Source organism: Crocodylus siamensis, chromosome 11 (assembly GCF_052110815.1).
Source record: "Crocodylus siamensis isolate JL-2025a chromosome 11, ASM5211081v1, whole genome shotgun sequence".
NCBI classification, from domain to species: Eukaryota; Metazoa; Chordata; order Crocodylia; family Crocodylidae; genus Crocodylus; species Crocodylus siamensis.
The window spans coordinates 55,291,674-55,310,070 of NC_143405.1; the positions used below are offsets into that span (position 1 = coordinate 55,291,674).

The 18,397-nt window shown below is 44.8% G+C and overlaps 1 protein-coding gene across 2 annotated transcripts in view; it reads right to left on the reverse strand.

Moving 5' to 3' along the window:
- Positions 1–18,397, reverse strand: part of ITPR1 (inositol 1,4,5-trisphosphate receptor type 1) — a 227,450-nt gene that overhangs the window by 114,414 nt on the left and 94,639 nt on the right. For both annotated transcript variants that reach the window (XM_090022746.1, XM_090022745.1), the window contains exons 22-33: positions 17,491–17,678; positions 15,516–15,654; positions 12,216–12,270; positions 11,042–11,207; positions 10,777–10,947; positions 10,008–10,073; positions 9,287–9,424; positions 4,841–4,966; positions 4,269–4,469; positions 2,463–2,714; positions 892–1,017; positions 186–314 (exon numbers count right to left, since the gene is read on the reverse strand). In XM_090022746.1, the coding sequence (XP_089878872.1) occupies positions 186–314; positions 892–1,017; positions 2,463–2,714; positions 4,269–4,469; positions 4,841–4,966; positions 9,287–9,424; positions 10,008–10,073; positions 10,777–10,947; positions 11,042–11,207; positions 12,216–12,270; positions 15,516–15,654; positions 17,491–17,678 (1,757 nt within the window). The remainder of the gene's footprint in view (positions 1–185; positions 315–891; positions 1,018–2,462; positions 2,715–4,268; positions 4,470–4,840; positions 4,967–9,286; positions 9,425–10,007; positions 10,074–10,776; positions 10,948–11,041; positions 11,208–12,215; positions 12,271–15,515; positions 15,655–17,490; positions 17,679–18,397) is intronic.

The window sequence follows — 18,397 nt, forward strand, 5'->3', positions numbered from 1 at the left end:
AGGGGAAAAGATCATAAAGTGTTACCTTTTAAAATATACCAGGAAGAAATGTTTCTATCTCTGTATAACTGATCCTATAGCCCTGACGTATCCAATTCTTTCTTTTTACAATCTCATTACTCTGCTTCAGTTAATCAAGTAACTTATTTTAAACACTCCTGTTGTACTGTTTTCTCATGTCCTACCTGCAAAGTGGTGCTCTGATCAGAAAATGGTGAGCTGAAGAAGGTAGTCACTATACTCATCACTATTTCCGTCACATACTTCTCTAGGATGGAGTCTGCGTGTTTTCTGTCACTGGTGTTATTACAAGCCTGCAAAACAATTCATGCCATAAGAACACATGCAGTTAATCCAATTCACGGTTTAGAGCACTGCTTCCACACTGTTCCCACTTAAGGCTATAGTCACTCAGAGCTAGGACTAACAGAAGTAGAAACCCTCAGCTGAAACCTATAAATGTATAAAGGCAAACTGATCAAGGAAAAACCCACATAGGACATCTGGAGCAAAACAAGTGGTACACAAAGTAGGAATTAGGCATGTAGTAGTTTCCCATAGGGATCCTAGGCACAAAGCCAAAATAAATGCCAACTCAAAGGGGAGGGAAGTTGCACTAACCTGGGAAAGGAACAACTGAGTGAGCAAGTGAGGTAGCAGTACTGAACAGGATCTAAGTGGCAGTTGTTTTTGTTTCAAGGAAAAATGTGTGTGTTCCATGGAATATGACAAGAGAAATCCTCAACTATTTAAATGGAAAAGCAGAGGAATAGAAATGGAAGGAACTTCAGGGGCTTCTTGCCTTTTACGCCAAGATGCACTGCTAAAGCCAAACGCAAAACGTATTTATTTGTCCTTTTGACTTTCCTTTGTCGACACGGAAATCCTTACCCGACAGATGTCTACCAGGAAGTTCTCAAACAGTTTCCACATGTGATTACTGGTATAAATCTCTTTCATTTCTACCTCTGTATCCACATAGCAATGATTCAAGAAGTTGATATAGGCAATTTTAACCTGCACATGGGGAAACAAAATATTTCATTAAAAAAAAAAAGGTCAGACGGGCCTCTTTGCATCACTATGAGGCTTTCACATGAAAAAAGCTTTATAAAGTAAAATGCACCTGAATTGGAAGATTAAGAAAACCCAGACTGGTGAAATCCAATCCCATGAATAGCAGTAAAAAGAATAAAGTCGGGAAATCCTCAAGACAGAACTTGAGCATGAAATTGTTCCATTGTTCTTTGGCGAGAGAGTCAAGGACAACATTTACGCCCCCATTTTTAAAAAAAAAAGGTGAAAATCACAAAACAAGGATCTTGTTATTTTGCCCAGTCATTCAGGAAGCCTAGAGCAGAATCAGTGCCCAGTTTCCAGGCCATTTATCACAGAACAAATAGATCCATTGATATAACCTCACTTAGAGGTGCACTGATATGTCAGTCCCTATCGGATCAGCTCCAATATAAAGGAAAATTGACAGCATCAGCAATCCGTTTTTTTTGGCTGACATAGCCAATAACGTTGCTGATAAATGGCCCGTGCATGCACGCAGCTGCTGCGCAGTACGCAGCCAGGAGCACAGCCCGGCAGCGTGGAGAGCAGCTGGGTCTGGCTGGTAAGTCTGTCATGGGGGAAGGGATGTGGGGTGGGGGAGAACAGAGGCCCCCACAGTGAGAGGGAGTGGCACAGGTGCTGCACAGCCAGAGCAGACCACAGGATGGAGCCACAAGCAGCTTGCCCATGGGGGGCGGCTCCTGCCACTGCAGGATACATGCCTCTGGATCTGCGTGCTGGGCAAAGTTGGGCTGGGGCCAGGGCATCACTGGATTCTTCCTGGCAAGCTGTGCCTAGGGTGGGTGGCAGCAGTGCTGGGAGAGGGAGTTGGAAGGGCTACAGCAAATTTTGGGATGTCCGCAACCCTCTCCCCACTCTATAGTCCCCTTCCCATACCTGCCGCCTGCCCCGAGTGCAGCTCTGACAAAAGCCCCCCCCCACACTGGAAAGAGCCTGGCACTGCACCTACTGCAGCTCACATGGGCAGCCCACTCTTGCCCCGCACACAGATCCAGGGGCACATGCCGCCAGTGCCCTCCCAGGGTGTGCGCAGCAGCAGGAGCTGCCCCCACGATGAACCTCACGCGGTTCTGTCCCACACCCCACCCCAGCTGTGCAGCGCCTGCCCCTTACTCCCTCCCTCACCACTGGGGCCTCGTTTCCCCCAGTCCTTCCCCCACAACTGAGCTAGTGGACAGAGGCTGCTCTCCAAGCTGCCTGGCTGCACATGGGCAATCAGATTGGTATCGGCCGATATGGCTCATTAAAAATATATATATATTTTAAAAATTGACCATTGGTATCAGCCCAAAAAATCTTTAGTCAGTGCACCCCTCATCTCACTGCAACATGATGTATACTTTTTTAAATGCAGAAAAGCCACGCCTATAACTAGGTCTCACCTCAGGTATGCAATCCTCATGAGTTACTACTCTAACAATGTCATCCAAAGGAAGGAGGGAGTTGCACTTGATTTCTGTGTAGACATTTTTGCCCTCCGTGCATACAGCAAGCAGTTCTACTAAGTGAATATGATACATTAAAGGGCTGTTTTCATCCATCCTGTCTCGCTCTGATCTCATCATTTGCACAAGGGTCTGGAAAGAGGCCCGGTCATTGTAGAACACAAGGACATCTTCTCCCGCATTAACCAGCTACAGAGAGAAAACAGCATCATCCTTTTAAATGCCATTCTGTCACATCACACCTCGGGGGGGGCGGGGAGTTAGGGTTATACACAGCCACATCTTGGTGAGGATTTCTAGCACTAATTCTCTAATTGTCTCCATCAACAAGTTAAAGTGCCATATCTCATCCCAGGTGGTTTTTAGACTGGACTGTAACACTGTATGACAAGTTTAGCACGATGGAGCTGCAGCTTACCAAAATCAGCATGTTAGTATGTCTTACATGCTCTCTACAGCTAGAAGAGCTCTCTTGACTGTACCGTTTTCCTCCATGTCATGTCCTGAGAATTTGCTTCCAACTCATTTAACGAACTTTAAAATAAATCCAGCTGCCTTTTTGCAAGTTAGATGCAAGTCATTCCAAGAAGCCTGTACTTTTCCCATAATTATGTCACAAACACTGCTTCAGCTCACCTTTGTCAAGTCAGCTTGGTACATTTTATTTTGTTCAAAGCTATGTTCTCTAAGCACTGTGGACTGCGGGCCCACAAACAGATGCCAGGGTTGTGATGCTGGAGTCTTCAAATGACACGAAGAACGCTACAGCCCAAATTTTTCAGGGCAGTTTAGCCATACCAGGTTCCTTAGAGAACAAGATGGAAAGAACCTAGGAATGCAAACAGCTTCCTGCTAAGCACAAATCTGAATACCCAGATTGACAAACTTAAGGCCGTTTTGGGCATTAGCACTGTTTCTCTGGTAGACACCCAAAGCAAGACACCTAAGCTAAGCCATCTATTTGCTATAGATACCAAGAGAAAAAGTAGCAAGCACCCTAAGCAAATGGTGATCTCAGTAAGAGCAGATGCTACTTGTCATCTTGTAGAACTGAGCCCACACCAAGAAGCTGATATTCTTTTAATTCAGCTACAACATACACAGTTCAAGCTTTCCAGCAAGACTGATATAGCAAGCTCAGAAGCTGACAAGTCTGATCCCAGAGCTCCCCCTGTCGATAAGGCCAATTAATAGCCAATTAAACAGGGATGCATTTCTGAACAAATGGTTTGGAAGCTGATTTTGGGTCAATTTGTTCCCAGTCTGCCACCTCATCTTCCTGTTTGCTACAGCTCTAAAAGACCACCGAGGTTACTCACATCTTCTCTCATCATGACTCCTATTCATTTAACTGGTTAGGTCAGAAGAAACTTCCATGAGTCCATTGAACAATTAAGAAGTTAAGCATGGAGGAACCTCCCCACCTGACTGCTCTTGAAATTAAATTCTCTAATTTTTTTTTTAATAGAGAAACACATTCCTTTCCTTGACTCAAGCCCAAATACACTTTGCTTTGTGGCATATGGGAGAATAATGCCATCCTTCCTCATGCCCAAAGTCAAGCAGGATGATCAAGCTTGTAGTCTCTTAACAAACCCTCATGGTGAGAACTGCATTTTTGTTGTTGTTGTACCAGTTGACAGCGTCAATTCCTGGCAGCTGCTGCAAAAAGAAAGCGCATTTGCTGCTTTCTACCAAACAGATTTTTCTACCCAAGAATTTCAAGTCCTATGAAGCTCTCACCTCAGCCATAACCATATCTTGGCACTTCTTAATGAACTTTCCTTCTGCCTTGACAATAGTCTGCAGGAATTTTATGTACTGGACATTTCGGCCGTGAGTTTCAATACAGTGGACAAAGTGCTGAACGACTCGCTCATTGATTTCACTACAGAGCTGGAAATTGTTCATGAAAATATGCTGCATTGTTACTGCTTCAAGAATCTAGTGACAGGGAAAGAAAAAAAAAGTATGTAATTTGTACACACATATACACACGCACAGACAAAGTATGTCAGTGCATTTGCAGAGAATAGGATAACGTGAAAAAAGTGTAGCAGAAAGTGTAGCAGTTCAATACAAAAATTATGTGTCATTTAGGGATACTGTTCTCCACCCTCCTCAAACTTCGGCAGCCTTTAACATTAGTGAAGGCGCTGAACACTTGCCTTTTCTGCCATATTTATATGACCTTTAGAAAGGCTGTCCACTTTACTAGCTATCCATCAGAACAGGCCTAGAGGCAAAGGCTGGGACTGGCTGTTCTATCTTCTTACTACAAAAAAAAGCATGGTATTTACTTAATCACTTCTTACCCCCGGGTTAAGAAACAGGTTTATGTGCTTGTGTAGCAATGCCTGGTTCTGTTGGTTTCCAGCACAGAAGTTCTGCAAAAACTCATGTGCAAGTTTCATTATCTCCTGCATCCTTGTATCTTCGGCCTGCAATGGCATGACAAAGCAGACAAGGTTACACAGAATCCAAAGGTTCACTTTCAGGTGAGCTTTGGATGGACTCAAATACCAGCTGCGCGAGTGAAGTGTCACGTCTCTCTCCCTCCCTCCCGCCAGAAAGTAACCAACCTCCAACTCACATTAATTCACTGAACCCAAGAATGAACTTGGTCCCCTTCATGTTTTAAACATTTTTTGAAGAACAAAGAATAACTAGTTACATTGTTCAAAATGACACACTCAATATTCAAGCCTGTTAGTGATGCACAGTGGGTAGTTATCTGCCGTTGAATGCATCTAGCTCATAGGCCAAACCACATTATCACAAGAGTTTCCTAAACCTTGGGACTTTGTTGGAAAGCTCCCATGTTCCACTGCAATGGAAATCACCTCTGAAGAGATACGATAAAGAAAAGGATAGGAAGATGCTGATACACTGCTCATGTTCAGCCTTTGATCCCTAGAGTAACTGCTCTATTTGTCCAATTCCTAATACTCCTTTTAGGTACCATGACTCCTAAGGTCTCGACGCTTTGCTAGTAAAAACCTGCATTTTCTGCTTTCATTTTTAAAGGTAAATGTTTGTTCACAATGTTTATGGCCACATTAAAAGGCAGAGTCCTCCCCACTATCAAGCAGTGAACGAAAAGATAAGTCATTTAACTGACCGACTTCAGAGCTGTTACACAGACGTGGCATTTTTCAGTTTGGAACTAGAAAAGCAGCACTGTAAGCAAGAGGGCAAGAAGGGCTCACTGGTCTGAGACTTAACTAGCCCCAAAATGCATGTTAGCAGCAGTAAGCTTTGGGTTTGTTTGCATGACAAGGTACAGACAGCCCCACGCTAGCTTGGGTACCAGAAGCATTAGATGTAGCACCTCAACTGTTGGAGCACACTGAGCAATCTGTTGTCAGTTAACAGGCTGACAACCACTGTTTTCAGAATTGTAAAAGGCAGGCTATAAAAGGGCCACAATGTCCTAATACATTCAGAGAGGCATGAGCTTTTGCATCTGCTCATGCCTCTTAGTGAAGTGTCAAAAATAAGGCCAGCAGGCTAGACCTGGCCCACAGAGCCCCATCATCCAGCCCCCAGTGCTGCTGCTGCTGCATCTAGAGCCAGCCCACACACTGCACACAGCCTGCTCTGATCAGTCCAGGACACATGCCCTAAGCACACGCGTCCCCTGCCCAGCTGCTCTCCAGGGCAGGCACTGTGTGCAGTGTGGATCGCTGACCAGCCAAAGCGGGAACCACATATGGCACATGTCCTGGACTGGCCCTGCATAGATAGCACATGCTCAGGTGGGCTAGAGTGACTGAGTGTTGTGTGTGCTGACTCTGGTGTAAAATTGGGAGAGAGATGCGGGGGGCAGGGAGGAGAAATGGGAGGCCTCATCTGGCCCATGGGGTCAGCCACATGCTGTTTATCTGACCTGTAGACCAGCCACGCATCACTCACTCACATTGGCCTGCAGGGCCAGATCAAAAAAGTTGTATAACCCTGGTCTATAAAAAGAGTACTGCAGAGGTACCTTCCAGCTAACTTAAAAAATACCAGAACTACCTACCTCTACTTTTAGAATGATGCAAGATTTACAAGAACATTTCCATTCTGTCCTTCCAGTCTTAAAAGCCTGTCTTGTAAGCTCTCTCTCTCTGAGGCTGAGAAGGCCTCAAGCCAGTTATGCCCTGAAGGAGCCAGAAAAATTAATTTAAAAAGGAATTGGGAAGAACTGGCTAGGGCAAAAAAAAGCTGGAACTATAGAAAGTTCCTGCCTTAATTTCAATAGATTTCATAGACATTCAGGCTGGAAGGGACCTTGAAGATCATCAAGTCAGCTAGGGTCAAAGGATCCCAGCAAGATAAGCATCCAAAATGTTTCTTGAATGAGTCCAGAGTAGATGCCTGCACCACATCTGGAAGGAGTCTATTCCAGGCCTTGGGGGCTCAGACAGTAAAGAAGTTTTTCCTTATGTCCAGCCTAAAAACAGTAATGGAGGACTTTATGACCATTGGTCCCAAATGAAGAATCTTAGGTCTCGTCTGTGACTAACCCTCTAGTCCCTTGCTTGGTTGTCTTGGCTCTTCATTTGGTGTTATACTCAAGTACTGTTGCTCAAGAAAAGCTAGTGTATATATAGGTTTAAAAGGTAGTAAAACTGGATCAGAAAAGAGCTGAGAATCCTAAGGCTGTTTCCACTACAAAAAAAAAATTCTAATTAAAGTATTATCACTGGTTACATCTATCCTGACACACCCTAGTACAGGGGCAGGCAATTATTTTTGGCAGAGGGCCGCTTACTGAGTTTTGGCAAGCCACTGAGGGCGGCATGACAGGCAGCCAAGGGCAGATAAATATTAAAATTTTCTAAACCTTTTTTTAGGGGCCCACATTTTCATAGATTTCATGGACATCAGGGCTGGAAGGGACCTCAGAAGATCGAGTCCAGCCCCCCACCCAAAGGGCAGGAAGTCAGCTGGGGTCAAAGGATCCCAGCAAGATAAGCATCCAATTTGCTCTTGAAGGTGTTCAATGTAGGTGCTTGAACCACCTCTGATGGCAGGCTGTTCCAGACCTTGGGGGGCTCGGACAGTAAAGAAATTCTTCCTTATGTCCAGCCTGAAACGGTCTTGCAGGAGTTTGTGACCTTTCGACCTCGTCATCCCTTGGGGGCTCTGGTGATGAAACGTTCCCCCAGATACCGGTGGTCACCCCAATAAACACATAGGTGGCCACCAGATCACCCCTGAGCCTGCACTTTTCCAGGCTAAAGAGCCCCACAGCTCTCAGCTTGCTGTCGTAAGGTCTGTTTTCCTGACCTCTGATCAAGCACGTGGCTCTTCTCTGGACTCTCTCAAGCTTCTCCACATCTTTTGAATTGTGGGGCCCAAAACTGGATGCAGTACTCCAGCTGTGGCCTCACCAAGGTCAAGTACAAGGGGAGAATGACGTCCTGGGATTTGCTTGAGATGCAAGCCAGCATTCTGGTCACTTTACTAGCCACAGCATCGCACTGCAGGCTCATGTTCATCTTGTGGTCAATGATGACCCCCAAGTCTTTCTTCCGTAGTGCTAGCCAGCGTAGCACTCCCGAGCCTATAAGGATGCTGCAGGTTTTTCTTCCCAAGGTGGAGAGCCTTGCATTTTTCGGTGTTAAAACACCATCAGGTTCTCGTCCACCCATTTGCCGAGCCTGTCCAGGTCAGCCTGGATCACCCGCCTATCTTCTGGCGTGGATGCTTTGCCCCAAAGTTTGGTGTCATCGGCAAACTTGGCCAGTCCGTTCCTGACTCCACTGTCCACATCATTAATGAAGATGTTGGACGATATGGGTCCAAGAACAGAGCCTTGGGGGACCCCACTGGTCGCAGGGCACCATGATGAGCAACTGCCAGCAATTACTACCCTCTGGGTCCGACCACGGAGCCAATTTCCCAGCCAGCGGATCATGGTGGACCCAAGGCCCCAGTTGGCCAGTTTCGCCAAGAGGTGATCACGGGATACCAGATCAAAAGCTTTTTTGAAGTCAAGATATATGGCATCAATCTCTTCTCCCTTGTCCAGGTGATAGGTCACCTGGTTGTAGAAGGAAATGAGATTGGTCAAACAAGACCTACCCGCAACAAACCCATGCTGGCTATCTCTTCGGATGTTGGTGTCAGCCAGCCTGTTAAGGATAGCCTGTCTAAAACTTTTCTAAGATCTTCCCTGAGATAGAAGTCAGGCTGATAGGCCTATAGTTAGCCAGATCCGCTTTCCTCCCTTTCTTGAAGACAGGCACCACATTGCCCTTCTTCCAGTCTTCAGGCTACACCAGAGCGCCAGGAGTTTTCAAAGATCCGTGCCCACCCCTATCCTAGTGTGAGGCCAGGGTACTGTAGACTTTCCCTTATGGTGACTAGGTGCCATCAGCTACAGGCAAGTATACAGTGGTATAGGGCAGGGACATCCACAGTAATAACTATTGTGCCTTGTTTCCATTAGGCTTTTGACTGACATGCATTATATTTATCCTGCAGCAGACGCATACCATTCCTGACAATGAAAGCAAGACCTCAGTCTTATTCTTAAACTACAATAGGCAAAGACAGTGCTTTAGCAATTAAGGTAGAAAGGTGTCTACATTCAGACACTGCATGATTAACAGAACACTTACAGATGGCAAGTTATTCCCCAAGAGGCACGAATACTTACAATAGCCTTTTTCTTATACCCGAGGTAATTAACTGAAAGAACCAAGGTTCAGAGAAGTGAGGGAACTATAAAGACAAGTCAATGTTTGTGAAGCAGGGCAAAAACCTACCTTTTCGTAGGGAATCTGCAGCAATTCCAGAACCACGGTGTGAGCCCCCATGTTCCGTAGCAATCTCTGCTGCTGTTTCCGGTTTTTTCTGACCGAGATACTTTCTTGAACACAGAGCTTGCTAAGCCGAAGCAAAATCTGGGTGAAGAGATTTCAGACAAAACTTAGGATTTGCTTTTAATTGTGTTGTAAATGAAGTGCTTTCCAGATAAAACGACCCTAGACTTGAGTAACCACCAGCTTGACAGCCACGTGAAGAGGCCAGGGGAGTGGGAAAACGTCCAAATTGTATTTCCTAAATGAACTGAAAAACCAATAAAAACACTGGCTTACTAATACGCTGCCCCAGAAAATGCTTCATGGTCTTTGCACTGAAGATTAGGTTTACAAGTGCTGAACAACACTGCAGAACACTAGCCGCTCAAGATAGATGCTCGCTTAAAATGCATTTCCTGACTGTCCTGCTTCTTTATAACCTTGAATCTAAGAAACACTATGTTAATATTGAAACAAGGAGCATCAGTGCTACATTTCTCAAATGATCTGCTCTTGTGGCAAATACATATACCTCAACTCCAGTGTATTACCAGCACTGTTGTATATTATTACTCAGCAAGTTTCCACACTGGAATTCAAATTTTCCTGCTTCTGTCCAGATTAAAATATGGGTTGCATCACTAGTTTACCTCTCCATTTAATAAATCAAGAAACTAAGCCTTACCTCCTTCATCACCCGGTAATTGTAACTGCTAGTACTTTCATATTTCTGTGGCTTCCCATGACCTTCCTACAGAAGAGGGGAGACCACCAGCGGAAAGAGGGGGAAAAAAAAAAAAAAAAGGCACTTAGAACATTTTTTTCAATGTCTTCCAAAATAATGAGCATTGTAACAACAGTTTTCAGGAGAGCAGTACATCTTATTACAGGTGGCAACCTTCAGTTTTATGAAAAAGACTGAGGATAAGAAGTTTCCAGACAGAGAAGATAAAGTATTTTTTCTGTCATATTATACTAGGACTCAGTGGGAAGGTAGCGAGCTTCTCAATTTGTTGTCACATGTTGTCTGCAGTCAAGCCCTCTAAATGCACTGAATTTCTCTCTCCCTCTATGACCACTTAACTTTACATATGTTCTCTAAGGAATCTTTGGGTATTATAGTTAAGGAAGGACATGTTACTTATTCTAACTGATCAGAGAGATCAACCAACACCAGCCACTTTTTTTTTTTTTTAAATTATACTAGACTAAATCATATCGACTTGTATGGCCAAGTTCAGTTTCCTAGCCTACAGACAGGTATGCACACAGTCTCCCCTCCTTTCAAGGAAAACCTAGCCACATCAGGTATCATTAAAGCATCAGTGTATGCTGGTTTCTTAACATGTGCTTTTAAGCCTTACTTTAGAAGGATAGCAGGATGTTCCTTACATATCAAACGTTATTGGCCCCAATCATCCAGATATCTGACCATAGAAATGTAAAAAGTTTACTTCTTTTTTCTTGTGCTCATTCTCCCCTTGCGCTCCATCCATAGTTTCATCAGGACTTTGCCCTTTGTACACCCAAAGTTCCGATTTTTCCACAATAGATCTCAGCTGGTCCAAATCCTGTTTTATCTGCTTGTAGTTGTCAACATCTTGGCTGGTAACAAGCAGTTGAACCTTTCATGAATGTAATCCATTAGTAACATAACACGGAGGTTTGCAATTTGCCATACACGCATGCAGAACAAGGAACTGCACTGTCCACACGCACCTGCTTAAAAGCTTGAAGAACTTCTTGCCTCTGACTAAAGTGTCTGAAGAGTAACTGAAGTGCCCCAGACACAAGCGGAGGGTAATCATGCATCGTTAAGTGGAGCAAAACTCTAAGAAATGTTCTGCCGCCATGGTCGTCCAAATCCAACGGCGTGTTTTCTTCACTGGAAACAACAAAGAACAGAGTAAACTCACTCATAGGAGCATCAGACCATATGTCATCAAATGCTTCCCAAGTCAAAAAACACAGGCCCTCTCTCTTGCAAGGCACCATGTCCCGAACTGGTCAATCTCCATTTTAACTGGTTCGTTTTCTTGCTCCCCCCTGGCTCCAGTTGGAAAGTTGTCCCCGAATATGATGCTTAGATACCTTATTTTAATTTCTGGCCTAAAAATTACAGCCAGTTTATGGTCATTTGGGTTTTGTGCCAACACTGCCATTTATGTAACTCTTCCCCGTCTGATGTTTATCCCTCCAAGGTATTTGAATAGCCATCGTATCCTTTATCAGCCACTGTCTTGCTTTTAAGTATCCTTTTGTTAGGCTATCCACTCTCATCATTCCAGTGCCCTCTCTCAGCACCTGTGCCTGTTTGCATTCATCTTTCTTAGACTGGTGAGATCACAACCATGCATGGTACTCCAGATGTGGTGTCACCAGTGTGTTGTACCATGGCATTAATATTTTCTAGCTCTAGTGTAACTTAAGAAGTTTTTCATTGCTCCCTTTGATTCAGATGGAAAGGAACCCATGGAAATGCTCAGGCTTAAAATGAGATTGGAAAACTCCTTCTGTTATTAGAAACACCAGCTTGCAAAAGCCTTGTGCTTCATAAATCGAGACGTACCAAGATCAAATTCTGACACCTCTCAGAAACGAAAGGGTCTGAAATGCAAGGAAAAAAAAACAGACACTATAATGGCCACCTCAACTTTCTTCCCTCATCAACAACCAAAGTTGGCGCAAATGTGGGAGGGTTCCAGAAACTGTTGGGTACAGATGCAATTAACATGTGCTAATCAATTTAGACTCTTCAGAAGTGAAGCCATTAGCTTCTGTTCCTGAAGCATCATGTTCAAACACTTCTCTTTGGGCAGCAGCATCAGAAGCCATCAAGAATATTCCGCCAAAACCAAATTTAAGCAACCATAGCTATTGAAAAGATACTTTCCTTCCTCCAAAGATCCCTTCAGCTTGTTCTTCAATATGTTCAAAGTCTAGGGCTCCTGAAAAGCAGGAATATGTAGATAAGTATGACTGTATTAGAGATAGATGACAGCTTTTTTGCAGCTTAGGGACACCTTCAGTCATGAGTGGTAGCACAAGTACAGAAAGTAGATTATTATGACCTGTAAGGAGTGCTGAGGGGTTACTGAAGCTAACAAAGGCAATATTTCTCTTAAGCTGTTCTCTGCTAACCAATTACACTTTATAACCATTTCAGAGCTATCCATAGTTCTTCTTCTCTTCCACTGCTTGCTTTTAACTCATGTCAATTAACTACTTCAGTGCACAGCATGCCATGATAGGAATCAATATCCCGACTGGAAAAGCCATCCACAGACACCAGGAAATGCCCCGGCCCTCAGTTATTAATTGCAAGTTCTAAGCAACTTGAGGATAGAAGAAGTTTTTTAATACCACCATTGATCAACAGAATTTTTGCATATAATGGTACGAACAAAAGCTAATTGTTATTCAATAATAATCATGATAATGATAACAGGCAAGCATAGCCTACTATATGATTAAAGTTCTCAGCTGGGCACAGCTTCCTCTGCAATGCACGTGTTTATTCCTCTGTTCTGCCCACAGTTGTCCCCTACTAAGCAATTTGAAGGCTTCATTAGCTTGTCAGTGTATGGTCAAAAAAAGGCTGACGGCATCTGCTTTTTGGTATGGGGAGCACTGAAGAACCAAGAACATTTTAGCTAGAATCACCATGTTCCCAGATGAGACACAGGCCAAGTGGTCAACTAGTCCATTCTCCCTACCTGCAGAGGCTGCCGTAGCCTACTCTCAGGTAATTATTTCATTATGTAAAAGCTGGTTTTTGTTTTTTTTTTTAAGGTGCCACGCATCAAATCAGTTCCTCACTTCCTTCAGTGCTGAAGAGACTGCACCACACGGGATTGGCCCCCAACCACTTTCTTTAGTTTGGCCATCAGAACCGAGTTCATGATTATATCAGAGCCGTGAGTCCAATCTCTTGTTATATGCCCATTGTAAACCAAACAGTTTACTCCTCTTCAGAACTACTTACTCGCTCACCTCAACTTCAGACTTAGTTTAGTAAGGAACAGCAACTGTTATAGCCAGTACGATCTGTTTTTGGTTCAGAGATTTTTATCCAACCAGCTTCATTGAAAAGTCTCAACCTGATCTCTGTTACACCAGCAATCGAGTCCTCCGGCAGGAGAAAAGCAGGAGCAAGAAAGACTAGACTGCATCTTCTCTGGACATGCCAGGGAATTAAACACCTAAAACTTCCTCACTAGGAGGGCAGTAAAAACACTGAAACAAGATATGCTTGAGGTTAAAAGGGGGGGAGAAAAGACGCCTGAACTATGTCTTGCTTTCAAAAGCTTGTCTAAGTCTCGCAGCTACGCAGTTGGTCCAATGAAAGATGGAAAACTCTTAAGAAATCCTTGCTTCTCCCCTCCTCTCATTCCTGAACTACCATGCCTACATCATCACTTTAATATTACCAAAAAAGAAAGTCACTTTGTCTGAATTGCAACAAATCGACCAATGAAACCAAAAACCTTAAACTGTATGGCTTGTAAAGCTGTATTTTTCAGATCCCGGCTGCAGGGCATCAATTCTCTGTGGGCAGTATCTCAGCAGTTAAATAATTTTAAAAGGGTACAACCTGCCCATGTCCCGACTCAGCTAGACAAAAGTCTGTAAGAGGATAAGGGGCCCTTTGGTCTATAACATCTGCCACCTTGGTTCACCACAACACAGACATGCATTTTCCCAAGGTTTTCCTTGGTTGGGTTCAAGGTCCTTTTACTGGGGAGTCAAGTAGGCTTGAGGTGGGACTGCAAACACTATAACAAAAAGTTCTTGTTTGGGGGCAGCAATGGGTCAAATTCTATAAAAAAGCCTTATTCATACTGTTCCTACCCCGATTTACTTAGTAAATGAAAATGAGTAAAGACGAGTGCAAGCAGTTTCAGTGGTTGCTGTATGTGCAAAGGGCTGTTAAGTCAGTCAGTCATCCCATTCGCCCCCTATATCTATAAAGTGCTCTACAGCAAGCAGTTTCATAGTTTCGTAGTTTCTAGGGTCAGAAGGGACCTGAGCAGATCATCTAGTCCGACCCCCTGCCATGGCAGGAAAGAGTACCTGGGTCAAACGACCCCAGCAAGATGTTCATCTAACCTCCTCTTAAACACCCCCAGGGCAGGAGCCAGCACCACTTCTCTTGGACCCTAGCCGCCCTGACCGAGAAGTCACGCCTCCTGATATCTAACCTAAACCTACCCTCTGCCAGCTTGTGACCGTTATTCCTGTCACTCCTGGCGGTGCTCGGGGAAACAGTGACTCCCCCAATGCCTGCTGATCCCCCCTGACTAGTTTGTAACAGGCCACAAGATCCCCCCTCAGCCTTCTCTTTTGGAGGCTGAACAGGTTCAGCTCCCGTAGCCTCTCCTCATAGGGCCTGCCCTGCTGTCCCCTGATCATGCGAGTGGCCTCCTCTGGACCCTCTCCATGCTGTCCACATCCCTCCTGAAGTGCGGCGCCCAGACCTGGACGCAGTACTCCAGCTGCGGCCTGACCAGTGCCGCATAGAGGGGGAGGATCACCTCCTTGGACCTGCTCAAGATGCATCTGTGGATGCGTGACAAGGTGCGGTTGACCTTCCTCACTGCGTCCCCACACTGCCAGCCCACGTTCATCTTGGAGTCAATGATGACCCCCAGATCCCTTTCCGCCTCCGTGCTGACAAGAGGGGAGTTCCCTAACCTGTAGGTATGGTGCCAGTTGTTCCTCCCCAGGTGCAGCACCTTGCACTTGTCTGTGTTGAAACCCATCCTATTCTCGTCCGCCCACCCTTGTAACCTGTCCAGGTCTGATTGTAGCCTGTTGCATCCTTCCAGTGTGCCCACGTCCCCCAACATCTTAGTGTCATCAGCAAATTTGAACAGCGTGCTTTTTACCCCCTCATCCAAATCGCTGATGAAGATGTTGAACAGTGCAGGCCCAAGGACCGAGCCCTGTGGAGCCCCACTGCCCACGTCCTTCCAGGTTGAGAAGGACCCATCCACCACCACCCTCTGGGTGCGGCCCTCCAGCCAGTTGGTGACCCATTTGACTGTGTGGGTGTCCACACCACAGCCCCCCAGTTTCTTAAATGTTAAGCAACAGCTTGAGCATCTAGGCTTTACCCATGAACCCCTCCCCACACCAACCTCCAACTCCACCCCCACCCCCCCAACACAAGTCTTTTTAAAAAAAAACTAACCAGGTACATTAGTTGGTACATCAGGGCTACTGCTTCCAGTTGGCGATTCAGACATCTGAGCGTTGCTTTCATCAAACTCGCGTTTAAATATACACAGAAGGCAGGAGATTCTGTAATCCAACCTCACATTCAAAATAAACTGGTGATTGAAGGTTTAAAAGAATGGAAACAGACAAGTTATTTTAACATCACTTCTCTATTCTTTTAAATGGTTAATGCTGTACAAAAAATATCTAAATTAATATCTACACCACCTAAGCCATACGCTTGGACAAGAGCATGGAAACAAAAACAGTTCTCTCAGCTCAGTAATTTTAATTATTTTTAAGTGCATTATGAGCCATAACCACACACACACACACACAGAGTTAACTTAAAGACCCACAAGTATAAAATGCCTCATGAAGGTCTATTAGTAGGTACATGCATGCCCATGTTTTTGGTCATAGGCAAATGACGAGTCATATGTGAAGTATTATCGTCTCCATTTTTGTGGATAAGCAACTGAAGTACAAATGGACTGAAGACGCAAGGTATCAGGCAGAAAGGGACTGGAACCCAGAGCTTGCAAGGCTGATGGGTCATACCCTACCCTCTGTACCATGTGCTACTATTGTAATAAAATCTGTGGTTTAAGTCATTGATTATAGTTTAGTTAGTGCTAACTAAAATTCAGGCAAGCGTGAACTTAGCACAAGACTGCCCATCTGATTTTTTAGCCACGGTATTACTCCCTAGGGGACAGATCTACAATCCAAAGAAGCCTTGCATCATCTCAGTTTAAAAGAAAACTTACTACCAGCACAACAAGTTTTGACAAGAACAAGTATTGCTCCATCTGTCCCCATTTAATCCCACTGTGGTTCTAAAACCTAAAAAATGACATCTTCTCACTTGTGTAGTCAACAAGTGTGTAAAGGCACGGATTTGTTCTCCCTGATCTCTTCTTTTTCTCTAAAATTCCAAAGATTAAAAGCAACTAGCCAACCACAACCTCTCAGTTGGTAAATTTACATTTTAAAAACTTGTCATTGATAACACTCTAATTGATTAGGTAAAACCATCTCCAAATAATCCTTTGAAAGAATTACAATCCGTATGTGTCTGAGCAGCCCTGCTACGTGCAGGTAGCATAGACTGGCCCTATGCACTGCACACAACACACACACCAGCTCCAGGCCACGTGGAGCATGCACCAGACCAGCTCCACACCAAATGGCAGATCAGAGAAATGTGCTGCCTGTGGTGTCCATGACTGGTCTCTGAGCCTGTTCTAGCCCATGCACCCCTCATCAGGCCCACAAAGCCAGATGAGTTACATATGGCAAAAAGAGAACGTCACCTGAACAAGCCTTCTTAGTTTATGCTGTCAGTGACTTAAACTGAGCGAGTCAGGAATGTAGCAACTGGCAAACAACAACAAAAAGAGTCAAGCCAAAAAGACTGAGGAGAAAAAAAAAAAAATGTGCACAGAGAACGTTCACTGGTTTATGCAGCTGTTAATGTACCCGCTGCAGAGGTACCAAGCAAAGACCCCTTCTCCTAGGCACCCAAAAGTGGGATGCATGAAGGCAGTTGGAGAGCAAGATTAGGGGAATATAAAAAAACCTCTTCTTGAAGCAGCAAAATGCTCACTCAAAGTAGCATATCAAGTCCCTGAAATGATCCTGGGCTCCTCTTAGGTCTTAGTTCCATTGCTTCATTTCACTCACAAGTTAACCGGACACAACTGGCACCTCCTGTATAGGAACTGCCTTTATGGATTTGGCCATTTTGATCTGCAAAGAAGCGTTTCAGGAGGGCAAGTGTTTGCCTCTATAAAGACCTATCCACTATAAGAAGAATATGCAAGCACGAATAGACCAGAAGTGCTCTCGTCTCTTCCCAAGAGCTAGGCTAACATCTAGATGAACACAGCACCCATCCCACCACACCACAAGATAAGATGATTTAATATTTCTTGAGTCCCTGGTACCTGAAGTATTTCAATGATTTTCAGCTTGGTGTCCATTACCAAGATGTCCTCTTTTTCTGGTTCACTTTGCTTGACGTTACCCTCGGGTGCAGCAGCCATGGGAGCCATGGGCAAGAATCCACCACCTCTGAGTACAACCTGAGTCATCAGCTCACCAACTCCATGGATTGACCTCATCACATTGCTCCCTTCAGACAGGCAGGTAAACACAGTAGGATTATGATGGTGCATTCAGAATACAGTTAACAAAACAAGCAATTTTTCATATCCTACAAGAGGACAAACTGCCTCAATATGGAACAAGGGCAGTTAGGCCTTTAAATCCTCTTGGGAAAATAAAACAACAAAAACAAGGAAACAGCATCTTTTTGTGCCTTAATAAATTTCCTGCAAATCAGCAGGACTTCCATAAATTAAAGGAGAACTTCTGGAGGCCATAGCATCTCCTAGGTTAAATTATATACTGCCCAGTAGGGGCCCATCGATACATCAGTTGGCTATCCGATTGTAACTGATAAAAGAAGTGACAACATCAACTATCAGCTTTATTTGGTTGTTGTAGCCGATAAGCGTGGCTGCATGCCCAGAGCAGCTGGGCGGGCATAGTCTGGTCCTTGTGCCCTCTCGTCTTTGGCCTGATTCGCAGCAGACTACACGTCCTGGCGAGCAGGAGCGGGAGGGGGTGCCAGGAAGTAGTCACAGGGCACTGCATTCAGCACCAAAAGGGACCAGTCATGTCCGAGTGCCAAGGCTGCCGCAAACAGGTAAGGTACCGGGCAAGGGATATTCTGCTCCACTGCACCGGGCACCTTTGCAAAAGTGGCTTCTCCCTGGAAGCCACAGGAGCTCAGTTGCACGGGGCCTGCTGGCACCGTGCTCTGGGGCTCCAAACATGCCCAGCACCGCT